This window comes from Oryx dammah, unplaced genomic scaffold, assembly GCF_014754425.2.
Source record: "Oryx dammah isolate SB20612 unplaced genomic scaffold, SCBI_Odam_1.1 HiC_scaffold_20, whole genome shotgun sequence".
Classification (NCBI taxonomy): Eukaryota; Metazoa; Chordata; class Mammalia; order Artiodactyla; family Bovidae; genus Oryx; species Oryx dammah.
In genome coordinates, this window is record NW_024070204.1 from 70,595,716 (window position 1) to 70,608,413 (window position 12,698).

Consider the following 12,698-nt stretch of genomic DNA (forward strand, 5'->3'; position numbering starts at 1 on the left):
CGCAAATTTTTGCCTAGATGGATCCCTCCACAGAGGTCTATGGATGGATATCCACACTAATTATGGGGTGGTGCCCCCTCCATTTTTGACCCCAAAGGAACCTTCCTGTGCATGTGCAGACAGGGGAGTCTTCCTTGACCTCAGGACTGGGCACTTTATCTCTTTTCTTCAGCAGAGCTCAGCTTCTGCCACTAGCTTTGTCCTTGGTGTGTCTAGGTGAGAATAAAGCTTCGATTTTACTCCGCTTGACAAACATCAGGTGTCCAGCCCAGGGGCCCATCCATCTCCTCCCTGAAAAGCAGCAGGAGCGGTACCCTTGCTGCAGCATCAGGAGCTGAGTGCTCAGAGGTGAAGGGACAAGCCGTGGTCACAGCAAGCAAACTGTAGGGGCGGGCTCGAACCCAGGGCTGGCTTGCCCCGCCACACCGTGGAGCACGTGGCAGGGCAGGGCCTTTGGGAAGGAGGCCCCGCTGCTGCGGTGACTACCTCCCCCAGCCTGTGGCCCCAGCCCCAGGCCCTGAACTGCTTCCTTAGGTCCCTCCTTGGGGCCCACAGCGTGTCGGGGGGCGTGTGCTCTCTGTCTCTGTGCCCTGAGGCACAGCCATCTTTTCCCCACGCCCCTCCCTCATGACTTACCCCCCTCATCCCTCCCGCCCCCTCTGTTCCTACCCATGTCTAGCCAGGGCTGAGCTAATTAGCTCGGACAAGCAGTTGTGCTCAAGAAGAGGGGTGATAAGATGACAAGGAGGCAGGGTGCTATCTACCCACCCCAATCCCTCAGTCTCACGGGCGTCTGGTCCTGATCTCAACATCCTGATTGATGCCAAGACCCTGGGGCATAGAGCAGGGTGGAACCAGCCCAGGGGTCAGCCATTGGCTCAGAATGACTGTAGGCTGGGACTGGGGATAAGGTACAGACAGAACGAATTAGGAGAAAGAGGAACCAGCCAGCAGACCTAGAAACAGTAGAGCTTAGTTCTAACTCTAGCTCTGCCACCAGCTACCTACGTTCGCACTAGACACAGGGGTCCCCAACTTCCAGGTCGCAGACCTGTACCTCCTGTCAGACCAGCAGCAGCATTACATTAGAAATAAAGTACACAATACATGTGATCCTCTTTATCATCCTGGAATCATCCACCCTGTCCCAGTCAGTGGGAAAACTGTCTTCCACGAAACCAGTCCCCAGTGCCAAAAAGGTTGGGGACTGCTGTGAGGAACCCTGTTTTCTTTTCCTATGTGGGGTAGGAATGATCGGGAATTTTAAAAAGGAACAATTAGGGAGGGCTTCCCTGGTGGCTCAGTGGTAAGAATCTGCTTGCCGATGTGAGAGACATGGGTTCTATCCCTGGTCTAGGAAGATCCCATGTGTCTCAGAGAAACTGAGCCTGGGAGTCACAACTCCTGAACCTGCGCTCTAAAGCCCAGGAGCCACAACTACTGAAAAAAAAATATTAAAAAAAAAAAAAGAAAAGAAAAGAAATAGGAGAAAGGGACAGGGTTTTTTGACTCACTTTGTCTAAAATATTTTTATTCATCAATACTAAGCGGAAAGATGATTCCTATAAAGGTAGAGAAAGAGCAGTGGTAATCCTGACAACTACAGACAAGAGAGGTTGAAAAAGCTAGGTCCTGGTGAACTCTGAAGGCCTTGGCTTTGAGAGACACTGGGACCCAGACCTGCTCAGCCTTGAGGGATGCAGAAGCCGTGGCTCTGAAGCTGTGTGTTGCCAGGAAGCTCAAGAAGAAAGAAGGGAGGGGCAGGTGATATGTACTGAATTTGACAGATAACAAGTCTGCATTTTACTTTCCCCTAAAAGCACCCCTATTGCAAAAACAGCTGATGTAATTAGGAGCCAATTTAAGGGCTGGTATTGCAATGCATAAAGCCCCTCCTTGGGCTGGGCTGTCTGGCTTCCCAGCTGCTCTGTGTCTGCCTCCATCAGCCGCATCCGATGCCCTAGGCAGCAAGATCGGGTTAGAGGTGAGTGCTGCGGTAATCTGACCATCAGATTAAGTCTTCAGAAGGCACCATCTGGCTGCCTGAGACCCCACGCCCATCCTCAGGGGAGCACTTGGAGGTTGGAAAATGCTGTCTGTCTTCTGACCTGCCTCCTCCACTTTGTGTGTGGAGATTCAGTGGGCAAGAAACTCATGCTGAAAAGTACAGAGTGGCATCCTCTCTGTCCTCATCTGCGCAGAAATGGCACAGAGCAGGACACTTCTCAGGGCATCACAGAGCTTTAGAGCCCCTGGGGGCCATTCAGACCATGCTAGAGAGCCAAGGCCAGCAGCAGGAAGTCTTATCTGAGATTATAGAGTAGGACTCTCAGGATAGCGCAGCGGCAGAGAATCTGCCTGCCAGTGTAGAGATGCGAGTTCGATCCCTGGGTCGGGAAGATCCCCTGGAGGAGGAAATGGCAACCCATCCCAGTATTCTTGCCTCAGAAATCCCTTGGACAGAGGAACCTGGCGGGCTATAGTGCATCAGGTCCCAAAGAGTCAGACACGACTGAGCAACTAAACAATAGCAAACAACAACATTCTCAGGACAAGATCTGTTACCCAGGCCTTCTAATGTTGAGAAGATTCCTGATCACTTTTCTCCCAGGTCCCTCCATTTCCTTTTGTTGAGGGAAACCAAAGAGAATCAAACCAAACCAATCTGAGGGCTGCTGTTGCAAAGCATAGAGGCCCTCCTTAGGCTGGGTGTCTGGCTTCCCAGCTGTGTCCGAGAGGAGAAGCAGAAGGAGATTTTAAGGCTTGGGGACAGGGGCGTGAACTGATGGGTTTTCCCTTCTCTGGCACTGAGGGCCTGATCAAACTTGAGTATGAAATTCTCAGACCAGAGTGTTGGCAGAGCTCTGCCTGACTGGCGGAGGGAAGAGAGAGGGACAAAAGCAGAGTTGAGTCTAAATGACAGTGGCCAACTCCAGCCAGCCAGAGAGGGCTTAGCAAGAGGCGGGACCAGGTGCGGAGCTGTAGAGTGATTTGGACTAAGGGGTCAGTCAATGCTGATAACCTCTACACTGTCAAGATATTGCCGCCATCTTTCCTACAATCATACCGTAGAGGAACGGTGACCCTGTCCCTCCTGTCAGACGGCAGGACACGGAGGGTCCCAGTCACCTAGCCCTGACTCTGGTCTCTTCAGGATGCACGCCTCTCCTCCCCGTGGCTTGGGCGGGAGTTCATGAACACCACCCCCAATCTAGTGCAGACACTGAGCACCTTCATTTGGGCCATGGCAAACAAAACGATTGGTCGTTGGTCTCTCCAACCCACCTCCTGATTCACAGTCAAGGAGGAAATCAGGAAGGACCCTCGAGTCTGGTACCTCTCACTTCCTTTCCCTCTCTCCATCTGAGAGAGGCACCCCGCCATAATGGCTGGGCTGAGGGTTTCTCAGCCCCAGACCCAAGGCCCCAGAGCGGCCCTGACTCCCCCTGCTGGGAACACACACCGTGTCTCCGTGCCACATCCGAGTGATCTGGAGTGAGGGTCTGTAAGCCAGACAGCTTCTGGGGCCTTGAAGGATACTGAGGAGACGGCAGAGGGACTTGTACTAAAGAGCACTGCAGCTCTGCGGGACCACTGGGAAGCGCCGCCTGTGTCTTTACTGAAGGCGCCAGGGGAACAGGCTTACAGAGGCCTTCGGCCAAGGGGCGAGCCCAGCAGAGAACAGAGAAGATGATCGAGTGGGGTGCAGAGTCTCAGTTCAGGCCTGTGGCGTGGGTGCAGAGTCTCAGTTCAGGCCTGTGGCGTGATGACAGATGTTTGCGGTCTTAGCTCCCTTGGGGAGGATGTGTCCTGCCCGGAAACTCCAGAGTTAGGGGTGTCCCGGGGCCTCCTGTCGGTTCTCCTCCCTTCCTCCTGCCTCCGCTGTGGGCGGGGCGAGAGGGCAGCGAGCTCCCGGTCTCTGGACGCGTTCCTGTGGAGTCCCGCCCCCCGGTACTAATCACCCTCGGTGGGGGCCTGCTCTGGCTTCCGCTGCTCCACGCTGCTTCCTCTGAGCGCTCCTGTCCTCTCTCTGACGCTGCTTCCTGACCTTGACTCTGACCAGTCGCCGCGGGGCTTTCCTTTGTGCTTGATCTAACCATGTGGTGGAACGATGGAAACGGAACATGGTTCTGTCAAGCACCGCGGAAAGCACCGCGCTCTCCTGCAGCATGGCCCGCCACGCCGGACACCTCTTCTCTGCTCTGGAGCACCGCACCCGCCTCCGCCAGACCCACCTCTCCTGGGCCAGCCTCACCACGGGCGGGGGTCCGGGGCGGGGAGCAGTCGCGAAGGACTCACAGAGTGCCCCCCCTCCAGCTAGCAGATCCAGGCTGAAAGGGGGGCTGCAGAAGCCCACCGGGGCGGGGCGGGCCCAGATCTGCCTCCACGTCTCTGTCGGAAGGGAGTCACCCTTCCCCAAGTCTAGTCCGAGTGCCAGCCAAGAGGAAGGTCTTCAGGTCTGAGACCACTGCTTTTCTTCTTCCATTTGAAGGGAACACGTATACCCAAGGCATATGCCATTTGCTTCATCGAAGAGTCCTAGCCCAAGGTCATCTTCTCAAGTGGTTTAACCCGAATGTTATACTGGTGGTGACCCACCCCTCACCCACCATCTTTACCAGGAGCATTAGGAATTAATCTTGAGCATGAGAGTGATGAACACCCTTGAGTCTGAGACGCTGGGTGTAGCCTGAGGCTTCTCCTGGAACTGACCCCGCTCCTCGTGAGGACTTTGACCCTGGTCCCCTCACAACCTAAGGTCCAGACTGTTTCCTTGAGCTGTCAAGCACAGTTAACATGAGACCAAAGTGCTGCGCTGCTCACTGGTTCTAGTTGACTACCATGTAGACCTTCCTGCCTCTGATAATAAAGAGAGGGGTCTTGGGGCCTCCCGTTCTGTTTATTTCTTGATAGACCCAGCATAACCAGAAGATGGTGTTGTTGGTTCATACCCTGTAGTCTGTAATCCTGACCCACATGAGAGACGGCTCTGGCTTCAGCCAGGAGCTGAGCTCTGGGCTCCCACGGCGATGTGCGGCTCTGACTGTCTTCTCTCTCTCAAGTTACCCCCCAGAGCCAGGGCCCAGCATTGCTGAGGCATGGAGAATCCTGTTTAACTCTGGATTCCTTTACCATGCGTTGAATGTTTACTCTAGACCCAGTGCTGAGCTATTTTACATCATCACCTTGTTCAGTCTTCACAACAACCCTATCAATCCCATTTTGCAGATAAGTATCCCCTAGAAAAAGGAATGGCTACCCACTCCAGTGTTCTTGCCTGGAGAATCTCATGGACAGAGGAGCCTGGCGGGCTACAGGGGTCGCATGAGTTGGACACGACTGAGTGACTAACACTTTTTTTTTATATTGAGGCACAGAGAGGTCAACTCACTTGCCCAGGGTCATCAGATCCCAACATGAATGCTATTTACAGCTATAATCCTCAGCCTTCCCAGCTATGGACAAGGCCCTTTGCCTTGAATTACAAAATCAAAAAGACATTGACTTGATTTGATAGGATATTGAAAAAATCTTTTAACACCCCCTTTCAAGCTTCCTTCTGTTAACCACAAATGGCTTGAGCAAGAAAGAGAGCAAACACCCCTGTTTACACGGCTCCTCCCCACCAGCATGAATACCATACCAAGACCCATTTAACAGAACAAGTCCTTAAGCCCAGAGAAACTCCCTTTCCCTGTGAACAGAGGGGGCATGTTGAGTTTTCCTGGCCCTCCTCAGCTGGCTATGACCAGGAAGTACCCAGCTGCAGGCTGTGGCCATTTGCCTCTGCTGCCAGGCAGATGGCTGACTCATGTCTGACTCTGAGGGGCCGAGCTCACTAGGACAGCTGTCTGCCCAACCAGTCTCCAAGTTCCTGGTGAACAGTTGCTGTTTTCCAGCCAACTGATATCTGGTCCCCCAGCCTTTGCCCATGATGGATAACTGTATGCCTAGCACTGTTCTCTTGATTCCATTCATTACCTCTGACCTCGGCTTGGCCTTTCAAGCCGAAGAGCCCCAGCAAGCCTCCTGCTCCCCCCGGTTCCTCTTTCTGCTCCTTTCCGTCTTCTTTCATCCCACCCACCTTAGGGAGCTAGAAGAGGATAGTTCTGTGCGTTGGCCTTTCCTTGGTCCTCTGATAATGGTTCATCCATGACTTCTCTTCAACAAACTCATTGCCCAGAGGATGGTTCAGAATGCAGACTGCTTGTGACAGCAGCCACCCTGGGCCCAGCGCCAGCCTCAGAGCCGAGTCCGTCCAAAGAGTGGGAGCTCTGGCTCCTCACCTGCCCCAGGCCAAAACCATGCCAGTGTGGTACACATTCTCTCCTGGGAACTGGCGGCAGCACAAGGATTCATAATAAAGTCACATTGCTGTGCATTCCACTCCCCTGGTCTCTTAAAGTTTCTCTGTACTCATGTTCCAAGTGTCGTCGTTCTGAACTGCGTGCCAAGGGGGAGGAGGGCTCCGGGGGCAGAAGCTGGTGAAATGCCAGTTGACATCAGTTCCCCCAAGAGCCCGTTTCAGTCAGGGTCTAGTTTTATGGCCCTTCTTCAAATCCTCTGAGATCTCTCCTCTCTGAACTCTCCCAAAGAGAAGAAATGACAGCCTATTTAAGTTACTCCTCTCCTACTAAGTATTTCTGTCAGTGACGAATATGCATGGAGATTGAAATTGACTTTTAAAGCTCTAGAAAAGTTAAAAATACTTTGGGGTAGTTATGAGCATTAGGCATAACAAATGGCTCTGAGAAACCCTGGGTAATTTGGGTATGAAATATGAAGTGATGGGGGTAGCGTTTCAGGCTGGCCCTGGCTGGGGCACGCACCCTTTCCGTCTCATGTGTACACCGTCATTAACATTTCTGGCTCCCGCTCATAGAAAATATCACACTCCAACCCCCTCATTATTACAATCCAGGGCAATAACAAAAACAGCAGGGGAAAAAATGTGGGGAAGAGCATATTAGTCCATCGAATCTAATTGCAAAATCATTTCATTAAAATGGGTCGGCAGCTCCATTGCAGAGGTCGGCCAGTTGTAGTCTAAGTATAGTACAGGGAGAGATTCACGCTAACCACACATGCTCTCACCTTGATTAAAACGAAAACGCATTTAATCAGTGACTGTCCCTGGCCGCGGCCCAGCCGTGCACATCTTCAGGCTCATCGTGTTGGCGAGCAAACTGTCCTCCCTCCTGTCTTTCTGGCTTGGATCACTCAGGGCTCCTCCATTTGCAAGGATCCCACTGTAGACAACCGCTCAAGGAGAAATACATGTGTGCACGGAAAGCTGCTTGACGACCATAGGGAACCCCCATCAGGGAATAAGAGAGCGCGGTCATTCGGCAGGGTCTGCACGATGCGATTTACCCAAGACCCAGCACACTGATGTGTCTGGGAGAAAATGGCCCAGGTCAGAGTTATTCAGTGGGATGGCTGCTGGCAAGCCAAGGGCAAGAGATTTGCATAATACATTGGACCAGGAAGCCATCCAAATAACCGGGGATACTTGCGTGGCTTTTGCTTATACCAGCCTGGGATGAAATGGGGGGAAGGAGGTGGATGGGGAAGGAGCAGAGAGGAAAAGGAGACAGGTCCAAGCCTTGACCTTCTGTTTTAGGTAGATGATGCCCCTTCAGAATCAGAGACCCCCAAGTCTCTCCCCAGTCAGGCATTACTGTGGGCAGAAAATGTGAGGAGTGAAAAAGCAGTCAGTGCAGACATTTCCTTCCTTCCTGTCTCCCCAAAGCCCACTAGGCAGCAAATACCATTCAGTTCACCTCCACTTGACCATATTATCATTTGCAGGACTGAGGTTAAGGTTTCGTCCAAAAGCAGGTCTGCAGTAAGCATGGTATTAGTTGCACGGACCCTGGCGGCAGTCTGCCTGGGTTTGTTTCTCTGCCACATCCTGAATGACCTGCAGGCCTCAGTGTCCTCATTTGTAACATGGAGTCATAATAGTCCCAGAGTGTGGGACAGATTTAATGGAGTCATCTGTTTGAAGTGCCCAGAGTAGTGCCCGGCTCGTGATTCATGCTGCATACGTGTCAGCTATTATCACTCGCTATGCTGATTGGGCTTCCCTGGTGGTTCAGAGGTTAAAGCATCTGCCTCCAATGCGGGAGACCCGGGTTCGATCCCTGGGTCGGGAAGATCCCCTGGAGAAGGAAATGGTAACCCACTCCAGTATTATTGCCTGGAGAATCCCATGGACAGAGGAGCCTGGTGGGCTATAGTCCATGGGGTCGCGAAGAGTCGGACACGACTGAGCGACTTCACTTCACATGCTGATGGTAATGGCCTCTGACATGTCACATGTTCCACTACGTCCTAGGGGAAAAAAGAAACAAAACACAATCACAAACATCTGTAGAGCTCTTGACCCTTTTGACCCTTTCCCAGAAGCTCTCCACTATCTTGATCATCCTTGAATCTTCATGACAACCCCTGTGAGATAGGGGCAACTATGTAACTCCCATTTTACAGGCAGAGAGACTGAGGTTTAAGTAGCGAAGTCTGAGCAAACCTACACCCTCCACTGCCCAAATCTCTGCACTGCAGGTGCCCCACTCTGCTTCTATTATACTAAGATCGCCAAGGCCTACCTCAGCTAGCCAGGCAAACAAGTGACATTCACATTCCCTGAAGCACTGTGGAAGTTAGCTAAGCTCTTGTGCCTGTCATTGTGCTGATGATATGTTGAAGGTGAAAATAAAAGAGACTCAACCCCAATCAGCTGGCTCATGTCTGATAGGAGAATCAGAGCTTCCCTTTTATCTCAGGCAAGATTTGTGGTCTTACAGAGGTTCGCCCAGGTGCCAGGGGATCATTTCTGATCATTAAAGCAGCTCCTGAGGGCATCTCTGAAGACAGTGCATCACTGGCCTGTTGCCATTGCTGTGCAACCTCAAGAAAAATTCAGTTCCAAACATTAATCTTAGCTCCAACTACTTATAGCTTACTGTAAGTGGCTTTTGACTGTAGTTAAACAGAGCTTCCTTTCAAAGGCAGCAGGCACATTTAACCCTTACAAGAGTTGTGCTTGATTTCACAGTGTTTTAAGTATGAATTCATTACCAGTATTTTTTTAAAAGAATTGTCAGGCAACCCTGAGCCAAATTCCCAAGCATTAGGGCAGCAGGCATCAATTCCCCAGTACGCCAACTCTCATGATTACTTCCCAATGATAAAATTGCGTGTCAGTGGTTTTGATTGCCGTGTGCTGGGCCCCTTTATCGTTTCAGTCTCTGCGTTGTCCCTGAAGACAGCTGAGTCTGTTACCTGCTTCCCTGACCTCATTCCCACCCTTGGTATAGCTTTCATCAAAACCCCTTCAAAATGTCTTCAAAATGTATTTAGAGGGTCCATAGATGGTGGGCATGATGGACTAAGACACCCCTAAATTGTACACCAAATTCCCGATGTGGAAAAACGTCTGTGTGACCAACAGAAGCTTAAGAACTCGTAGAGCTTGTGCTGTTAGACCTGAAAGTGTTGAATGATACAGACCAAAGGGAAGCAAGCAGCCTGGAGGCTGAGGGGCGGGAGGCACCACGGCAGGGCAGCCGCAACCTGAGGGCAGTGCTGCCTCTGGCTCTGGACACCCCCCCGCCCCAGTCCACGTCCCTGTCCCCACTGCCCACAGCCCTGCTCCGGCCCGGGCTGGTGATGCTGATGCCCCTCTTTGGCCCCCCCAGGCTCGGAGGATTACCGCAGCAGGTTCAGCAGCGAGTGCTTCATGGACCTCGTGTGCCCGGACAGGTGCCGCTGCGAGGGCACCATCGTGGACTGCTCCAGCCAGAAGCTGGCCCGGGTCCCCAGCCACCTCCCCGAATACGTCACTGACCTGTGAGTGCTACAGGGGCAGGACCCCTGCACATCCCCATGCCCATCTCCCTGAGCCAGCTAGGGCACGGGTGGGCTTCTAGAGGTGACCCCCCCAGCTCAGTCACCTGGGTGCTCCTTGCTGTCTGCTACTTTCCAACTGAGTGCAGACCCTCACGCCTCCACTGGGGACTGTTTACTTGCAAATAAAGACAGCTCATTCATTCTGCAAAGATTCTCTGAACACTCACTGGGAGTCAGGCACTGCCAGGCCCACCCATTTCCACATGAATAAGGCAGACCACCCTTCCTGGCCCTTGGGAAGCTTACGACATAACCAGAAAGATGGATACGACCTGAAGTGAGAAAACAGCGAGAACCATCAGATGTATCTGAGCCTCCAGCTATCTCTGCTAATAAAGAGGCGTTTACCCAGAAGTGAGAGAGCTCAAAATTCCAGCGTGGGGTGATGAGGGTGCAGCGGGTGGGGGCTGACACACTTGGGCCTGACTCCTGCCTTTTCCAGTTCTCCTGAGATTGGGCAAGTTGCTTCTTAGATCTGAGCATCAGATCCTGAGCTGTAAAGTGGAGGTGATGATACCTCCCTCCCACAGGGGTGAGAAAGATGAGGTAAGAGGCGGCGAGCACAGGCTTCATCTTGAATCTGTGCATGGAGTAAGCCCTGTGTAAATGGTTGTTGTTGTTATCATTCTCTTTGACTTTACAAATTACAATAGGGCCTTTCTTTGCCTCCTGCTCTCCCTGGGTTTGTATGAACATTGATTGTGGAGTCCCTGAGCTGCCCTTAGCAGAGGGATGTGGTCAGGAAAGCACTGAGCGGCTTGCAGAGTTGGAAGAATCTGGGGAGCATGCCCAGGAAGTTTAAGTGGTGATTGGTACCCCTACAAAATGAAGGCAAATTTCTGGCCCTTGAGTGTTCAAGTGCTGAGTGTTCAGCAAGTTGTATAGGCCCTTATCACAGGGGCTCCTCCACGCAGAGAAGCCTGGCCTCCCTTCCCGCCCTTCGCACAGCCCTCCCCTCACTGCTGGGCGCCCCGTGCTGAGGAGTCATACAGACAGTTTCTGCAGTGCTATGGACCTGGGCTGAGCGAAGTCCGGGCGTCAGCTTAGCTGAAGGCCTGGGAGGACGGGGGCCCAATGGGGGAGGTGTCCCTTCCACAGCTCACCCACCCCCTCATCCGCTTGCTTTCCACACAGGCGACTAAACGACAATGAGATATCTGTTCTTGAGGCCACTGGCATCTTCAAGAAGTTGCCCAACCTGCGGAAAATGTAAGTCAGCCTCAGGACATTGGTAGACTCTCCCTCTGCTCTGGCCCATCTCAGTCTCCCCCGTCATGCCCCAGGAAGCAGGACACTGAGACAGGGCCACACAGAGCCAGAACATGCGTTCTGCACAACCCCTGAGCCTCAGCCCCTCTCCCCTCTGCCCATCCCTGCCCCCTACTCTGCACTCATCATCTACCCCCAGAGGGTGGTGGGAGGGACCCCACTAAGCGCCAGCAGTGCGATAAGGGGACCCAGGGTGCATGTGTTATCACGGTCACATCTGACTCTTGGCAACCCCATGGGCTGTAGTAATTTTTGTGAGATGACAGTTGGAAGGTCTGCTTTTTAGACAGACTCTAAAGGCCTCCATGTGGGTGTGACCCATGGGAGCAGAAACACCAGCTGCCTCACCTCCTTCATCTGTAATCCCACTGGTCCACAGCTGGATGCACTCCCCCTGCCTTCCCTTCCCCAGGTACCCCAGTAGATGTGCCAGCATGGGCAAGGGCCCCTCCACCGTCTAACTCCCTTCTCCTTGACCCTGCTCCCCACCTGCACCACACGCAGCACGTCTCCCAGTCCGAGTTTGGGTCTGCCTCTGGAACAAAGGAAATATGGTCGTAGCCTCATTATTCACAGACCCTGTATTTGCTAACATTTATTTGTAATCTCAAAATCCATACTCACATGTTTTCATGGTCATTCCTAAACACAGAGCAGCAAAAAATTTGAGTCACCCTACACTCATGCCCTCAGCTGAAACAGAACAAGGCCACGCTCTGAGTTCTTGTTTCAGCTCCCAGACTGTAAACAAGTGTCCAATCCACAGTGTATTCAGCGCCACATTTTTTTGCATATTTGTGCTTTTGTAGGTGATTTCACTGTTTAAAATGGACCTAAAGCACACTCCAGAAGGGCTGTGTGCTTTACGGAGAAAATTCTTGTTACATAAGCTTTGTTCAGGCAAGACTTACAGTACTATTGGTTGTGAGTACAGTGTAAACAAATCAACAATATATATCCAACAAGATGTCTTTAAACAGAAACACGCATGAAACAAAGTTACGTATTGATCGGCTAACAAAAATATCGTGACCAGGGGCTCACAGGGACCTAACCCTCAATTTCCCCTAGAAGCGATGGTTTCACGTTCACCAATTCATCTTGCCTGGTGACTTTGTAGAACTGAAGCATGATGAATAATGAGAATTAATTGTAAGCCTTATTTTATGTTGCTCTCCACCCGTCACATCAGTCCCCTTCAGGCAAGAAGGAAAGAGACTTGCCCTGCCCTGTGCAGCATCTGAATCCCATCAGAGCTAGTCGGGCTTTGTCCCTCCTTCCCTGCCTGCAGTTGCCACTGTGGCCGTGGCTTCAGGACTGCTCTCTGACTGGGAGCAGTGGTGAGCACAGGAACTGAAGGAGCAGAGGAGGGAGGGCTCACGCGGGTCCTGGGGAGGACCACCTCTAGCTTCAGGAACGCAGCACAGACATCACCCACCACTTGCCAGGACATGTCCTTTCAAATTCAACCCCAAACTTGTGGCTAAGACTTGTCTTGTGGCTAAGACTGCGTG

At 52.2% G+C, this 12,698-nt stretch overlaps 1 protein-coding gene across 1 annotated transcript in view; it reads left to right on the top strand.

Moving 5' to 3' along the window:
- Window positions 1-12,698, top strand: part of SLIT3 (slit guidance ligand 3) — a 729,977-nt gene that overhangs the window by 615,777 nt on the left and 101,502 nt on the right. Inside the window, exons 15-16 of the mRNA XM_040262791.1 lie at window positions 9,705-9,855; window positions 11,050-11,124. Of these exons, the coding sequence (XP_040118725.1) occupies window positions 9,705-9,855; window positions 11,050-11,124 (226 nt within the window). The remainder of the gene's footprint in view (window positions 1-9,704; window positions 9,856-11,049; window positions 11,125-12,698) is intronic.